At 41.7% G+C, this 7,171-nt stretch overlaps 1 protein-coding gene across 1 annotated transcript; it reads left to right on the plus strand.

Moving 5' to 3' along the window:
* The first annotated feature begins 672 nt into the window (after positions 1-672).
* LOC137297093 (thrombospondin-1-like) lies at positions 673-6,123 on the plus strand. The gene is made up of 6 exons (XM_067829077.1): positions 673-740; positions 2,058-2,138; positions 2,462-2,496; positions 3,025-3,213; positions 3,408-3,602; positions 5,732-6,123. Exons 1-6 carry the CDS (start codon positions 673-675, stop codon positions 6,055-6,057), a joined length of 894 nt encoding a protein of 297 aa, XP_067685178.1. The 3' UTR covers positions 6,058-6,123.
* The last annotated feature ends 1,048 nt before the right edge of the window (positions 6,124-7,171 follow it).

The following is a 7,171-nucleotide window of genomic DNA, read 5'->3' on the forward strand; positions in this document are numbered from 1 at the left end:
ATGTAAATGCAAATTTCGTGTTTGTTTTGATCGGATTTGTCTACAAGCCTATATAAGAAAAGCTGACTTATTGCTGACACGGCATTAAACGTGCTGCATTATTTCTTTGAACTAATACAACTGACATTGGACTTGAGTTTAGTTAAAAAGATAGATGTAAATTGTTATACAAAGGTAAAGATGACCATAGTGTCAATGACGACGATGATGACGTCTCATGATAATATTAACAATAATGCTTTCTCCAGATTTACGCACTATATCAAAACATGCTCAGAGCGTTATGTCTCTTAAATTTTCAGATTACAATGTATTCACATGTTAAAGGCCGGTGTCGGTGGTTTGGTAGTTTAAGCGTCTTGCTCATCAGTGAAGTAATTAAATCAGTCCGTAACTGCTGGCGCCAACGGAAAAGAATAGTACAAAAGGCTATGTTGCGCTCAGTTCCTTCTGAGCTACATAGCAGGATATGTCGTAGTTTCATATATTCCCCAACGTCAGCATGAATAAGGGTAATAGTATTAATGATTATCTTATTATGCAAAGTATTCACACTCGAAACGAACAGGCAGTTTCCATTAATGGTGTAAATATAATCATGCATATTCACAAGCTGAACTGATGTTGGCGTCTATATAAGGCTTCAGTTGTGGGTCAGGTGTGCGTATCAAAATGAGGGGTACCTGGTGTATTGCAGTGGTCAGCGTCACGCTGTGGTCAGCGTTCGCCACAGCTGACAGGTGAGTGGATTTTCTTCTCTCGCCTTCCAGTGAACATCCGGGTTACAAGGCATCTTCAGAAAGCTGACAGTAAGACATGTTTGGTTAAGATGCGACTAGCGCAGTAGCGGGATCGCAGGTTCGCTTCGTTTCACACATGACGGATCGCAGTTGAGTAGATCGATGCTCATGCTGTTGATAACTGGATGGTCTGGTCCATGGAATATGCAGCAATGAATAATCCCCAAGGAGCTGAGAATGAAACTCGACGGCATACTGATCCTTTGACCGGGGTAATGATTTTTAGGTACTTCACTTTTTGCGCACAGATTGTGGCGCATTTTAAATCTGTTTACAGTAAAGGTTCAAAGTGGTTTTTGCTTGAAAGGCCATTGGCCTATATACAAACCACAGATACAATATGTGAGTCTATTCATGCTGCTGTAATCATTCATTCAATTACTAGAAACATGGATATAACATTCAGTATGCAGGTACAATAAATCATACAATAGAATGTCTTAGTATCAGTGTGTGATGTACATATAATGCCAAATCAGACAAAATTGTTTCATTTTTTGGAAGCCATGAGATCAACGAAAGCGGTATGACTGACATGATTTGGACAATAATGTTCGCCAAGATATTATAAGATGGGCACGAAAACCACACAAAGGGCATAATAGTAAAGACCTGTCTGTATCACGTTTTCTACCTTCATTGATCATTAGACTTGTAAGGCCCAGCCTAAATCGAACACAACTGCGTTTCTAATATTTTTACCTTGAAGACAAGATAAATATTTTTCAGGTTCTAAAGTATCATAACGTCTCATGATAATAACAATAATGTCTCTTAAATTTTCCGATTACAATGTCTTGCCTAAAGTTATCAATCAAACGTTGTCGTAAAGTATAGCCATAACGAACTCACAGGGACAAGTACGTTTAACTCACGGCAAGTGACCGGGCAAGAACATACCGTATGTCCTCTAATAAGCGGACTTCAAGACCCGGCGCTCACTGAGTAGAGACCCGTCGCTAATAAGAGACCCAGGAGTAATTACCCTAATTGTTAGTGAGCTCCTTTACACCGTGCCCTTATTAGAAGAAATTCGGTAGTTCGTGATGTCTGTCAGTTCGTAATCAGCGGGTTCGTTACATGCGTGGTTTACTGTATTTGTGAAACACACGGGTGCCAAAGTCAGAGCGTATGAAATTGTTGTCGTTACATCAGTTGTGCCTTCGGTAGTTGAATCATCCAGAATAGTATCGCAACTTGTCCAAAACATGTGAAGCGAGGTGTAATGAACGCTGCACGGAGACATTCTGTCCCCAGGTGTGAGTACCCGTGTACCAGGACGGAGCTCAGCAGTGAATCATGTGGATGGTGGGGCTGGAAGCGCTGCAGCAAATACAAGTAAGGAGTGAGTGAGTGTTTGAGTGAGTGAGGGAGGGAGTTGTCATTAATGCCCGAATGCAACCATTCATGATGCAGTTTTGCACAAGATACTGATACTAGAGGAATTTTCCTTTTTTATATTTTTTCATGAATATTTTAGAGGGTATAAGTTTCAATTTCATTCATACTACATACTTTGGACTTTGTTTGTGAAAGTAGATCTTATCAATGATGACCTGTAAGCTTAATCGGGGACGACTTGTAAATAATCACATGTTCCAAATATCGTTTCAGTAAAGATATTTAACAGAGTTTCACAAAATTCATTTTCTCACATACAGGAGCGTCGCTAGCACCTGCTACAAAGACTGTACACGTGAGTGCAGAACATGCTTTTTACTAGCCGTAAGTCACTAGCTTCGAGCACATCCTGTACTAGTCCAGAGTTATACGTCATGTAAACTCGATCAGACAACATACTGACACCGAATCGATCCACTCTATGCCAATAGTCAGGCAGGGATACAACAATTACATGGTATTAGTTTGGTATGACGCAGTGAGAGGATCGAACCACCCACCGTTCCTTATCCAACTAAAGCACCACCCACTACGCCAGTGAAGCGGTATGTGGTTAATAGAGCAAGTGAGTTTAGTTTTACGCAGCTTTGGCTATATTCCAGCAACATCACGGCGGAACCTGAATCGATATCCGTGTGGTGAGCTGAACCCGGGTCTGTGGCGCTTTCACCACTCCGCTACCCTACTGCCCCCGCTGTATATGAAGTACGATGTAGTGAAATAACTGGTGTTTAACGAAGGTCAGATTGGTAAATGGAAAACGTGTGAATATTTAAATATATAGCCCAGTGTATGTGATCGTGAGTATGATTTTGTTGTCCAGATGGCCAGTGGAGCACCTTTTCAGCATGGGACGCTACCGACACGTGCTCTGAACCTTGTGGAGGTGGGGAGAAAACGGAGCAGAGGACCCGCCAGTGTAACAACCCCGCGCCTAGCAACGGCGGCAGACAGTGTGAAGGCGAGACGTCGGAGACGAGGACAGTCACGTGCAACACTCACCCATGCCCAAGTATGTGAATCATTCAACCATATACCAAAATGAAAATGACAGATCTCGCTTACTCAAACGCGGTTGTGTCGATGTTGAAGGTATGTTATTATCAGGTTCCGACCGAACCGCAAACTTATTACATGATAAGGAACACGCAACACAAATCATGTTACTTCGAGACAACCGAAGTGCACACGTTACATCTGTTTAAGTTGCCGGTGGGTGGAGCGCCTGGTCTGAATGGACCACTATCGAGGAGTGCCCTGCGCTGTGTGGTGGTGGGAAGACAGACCTGATCCGCTCCAGGACCTGTACCAACCCCGCCCCCCAGTATGGCGGAGAGGACTGCGTCGGTGCCGCAAGCGAGATCACCGTCATGGGTGACTGTAACACCGACTCCTGCGCTGGTAGGTGCATATCACATCTCACTTCCGGTCACTTGGTCATTGGGCGTGTCACTGTTTAACAAAACGTCCAATACAGATATCATTGAAAAAGGTCATTACAGTTGAAACTGGTGTTTAATTTCAGCCATATTCAGCTATATTTAGCAATATTCAGTTGGGCGACATGTACTCATGTGGGTAATCAAACCCGGGTCTTCGCGATGACGAGCAAACTTTTTAACCACTAGGCTACCCCACCTCTCCAGCCACGAGCAATAACCTCACTATAATACTTCTGTAATTTATTAGTATATTACCAATGTGTATTACATAATAATACATAATTCTTGGTGTACCCAATAGAAGGTAAATTTACGTTTCTTTTAACGTATAAATTTCTCTTAACACCGCCATTGGACAATGTGGCGTCAATTAGCCCAAGCAGTTACCCCTAGGCTGTTATGACCTCCAGTGTTGGATCACTCAAACATGTCCATAAGATGGTGCTTAAAGATACGCATAATTACATATACAATTACCCTGAGTCAAGTACAAAACATTCGTGTAATATCATGACATGTATCATCCTCGATATCTCCCGGGTATACATTCCAATAAATCTCCACTATACCCTGGATGCATCTATGGCCCGATAACTAAACAGGGGGAAATCATACAAACTGACAGCTCTGGCACTTAAATATTTTCAAGTTGGATAAAAAGCCAACCAAAGGAGGCAGCAGATGGGGCCGTAGATGCATCTAGGGTATAGTGGGGATTTGTTTGAACGTTTACCCTGGAGATTTCGGAGATGAACAGCCGTAGCATCTGAAAGAAGCTAATATTGTAATTCCGTGCCTGTCAGCGTTTGGTCCATTCTTTCATTGAGGTAGAGTCCTTGAGTCAATGATAACAGATTTACGCCACTTTTGGCAATAATCAACATTTGGGCTTCACACATTATACCCATGTGGGGAATCAATATCGAGTCATTGGCGTGACGAACACTTGGTTACCTTACCTTAACACTCCCCCACCCCCTCCCCTCGTAAGGAAGATAGCATCTACAGGTTGAGTAGTGTTACATCGGATAATCGTCTTATCCGATTCGCAGATGATAATCTTTATCGCACGGGATGCCGCATCTTGCCACAGGCTAGACTTACAGCTAGTCTCTGAAATGAACATATTTTACTGAAAAAACGTTCACAGTGAAAAAAAATAATCTAATGAAATGGAGCCCTGAGACCTTCTTCATTTTTAGAACCTATGGAAATCTAGACTTACCACTGTTTCTACACTTGCGTGGGCTTTCTTGCATATATATATATATATACTTCAGAATCTGTACGACAGACTAGCCGGGTGGTCAGGCTCGCTGACTTGATTGACACATGTCATCGAATCAAAGTTGAGTAGATCGATGCTCATGGTGCTGATCACTGGATTGTCTGGTCCAGACTCTATTATTTACAAACCGCCGTCATATAGCTGGAATACTGAGTGCGGCTTAAAACTCAACTCACTCACTCTTCCTAAGAATCAGTGACCTCTAATTGTGTTTTGGTGAAATATCACGTCTCACGAGATTGCTAGGTTTAATCGTGATTTAGAAAGATTATTATATACTTGCTATGACTGAGGTTAGTCATTACAACTCATAGATAATATTCTTTGTAATCGTTTTATTGAAAGATTGAGAAAACTTTATGAATGAAATAACATGATATCAGTCTAAATCGGTGTTCAGAGCAAAAACATCTAAACTCGTATTGTATGCAAATGAGTACACAGCAACAAAGATGTTGGTTCCTGGAGTTAATCTTGGGGTTTGAGTACACCTTATCAAAATGATATTAATTAAATTTATAGAACGTATGCCCAGACTGTGTTACCGTGAAATGTAGTTTGTCATCTGTGTGAGGAAGATAGTATTTATTATGAAACAACACACGAAACCGGTGACTTGGATGGAAATTATTCGCAAATACGCATGTGTAATTACAAATTATCATTTCAGTTACGGACGCATTATTTATTGAATATGAAAGGCACCTGTTTGAGTGAAAGTTTTGTCCACATTCATCTGAGATAGTTTTCAGTTTCACCTGCGCTCAGCAGACGTAATCTGACAATGACCTCTATGATAGGTATCTGTACTCCTGATAACCCCAAGGTCCTGCGGCACGAAGTCAAAGAACACTACTATTACGAGTGCAATGAGGCCGGCGACGTGGCGTACCTGGAGGAGTGCCCGGACCATGCCACCTTCAGCAGCATCGCGGAGACGTGTACGCCACAGCCATGCAACATCATGGAGGGCTTGTATCAGCCGTTCCCCGGCGACTGTCGTAAATTCTTCATGTGTCTGGCAGGTACCCGCACTATTGACTTAGTGTGCCCCCCTGGGCTGGTGTTCAACGCCGACACCCGTCTGTGTGACGACCCTGCCACCACTCAAATCTGCGGCATGTAATTTACGACATCAACAATATACTTGACAACACACATGTAAATAATAGAAGTACAATAAAATTATAACGTGCGCTTAAACGTGTTAAGAGTTACATCAGCTGTTTGTATCCATGGCGAATATCCGTGGATTAGTGTCCAGAGCGTTTGCCCGAAGAGCGAATGGTCCACGGTTCGATCCTCGAACTCTAATCACCAAAAGATTCTCAGCACCAAGGAGACAGAACATTCACTGGTTGGCTTTCAGTCAAATATCATATTCGGCATGTTTAACGAGGACCCATGAATTATATTCATATCTTTGCATAATCTATAATTATCCGTAACATCTATTGTCATTTTTGTGGACTTTGGAACAGGGCCTCCTTGCTCACAGCACTTAGGTGAACGTAAGTCGCTAAGGTAACCACTGCGCAATGTTAAAGAATGTCAAGGCTGGTTCGTGAAATGAGCACATGTTCTATACACATACACATGCTATCGGTATTTACGCAAAATGTTTAAAAGCGATTCATTGTCAGAACATAAAAGAGTTTTCAACTTACACATATTGGGCTTATGACAACATTTGACTCTTATATTTCAGTCTGAATTTGTTTTAAAACGAACAAACATTAGCACAATGATACTCATTGTCTTCCCCAAACTTACACAAGAGGCATAGACGTTGTAAAACATAGACCGTTGTAAAACATAGACGTTGTAAAATATAGACCGTTGTAAAACATAGACGTTGTAAAACATAGACGTTGTAAAACATGTACATTAAGTCTTCCAATTCTAGTGACAAATATGTTTCTGGTTCCGAAAGACTTTTGTACTCTCTATAGAAACAATAACTTACTCTACTGTGCAAAGATCACATGTCGTCTGAACTGACCTAACGCATTTATATATTCACCAGTACGGGAATATCTTTCACCTGACGTTCATAGAAGCAATATGGGTCGCATTCTCCGTACACAAACACCAATACGTGTTTAAGGATTGACGCTTAAGATCCTGTACAGGCAATTAGAGGAACACATTCTATTATATATAATATATGCATATAGTCAGTACAGGGCATCTGGGTGTGGGGTCAAAGTGTCGACGGGACATGCAATCATTTACACGGA

The sequence above is a fragment of the Haliotis asinina genome, chromosome 9, assembly GCF_037392515.1.
Source record: "Haliotis asinina isolate JCU_RB_2024 chromosome 9, JCU_Hal_asi_v2, whole genome shotgun sequence".
In the NCBI taxonomy this organism is placed as follows: Eukaryota; Metazoa; Mollusca; class Gastropoda; order Lepetellida; family Haliotidae; genus Haliotis; species Haliotis asinina.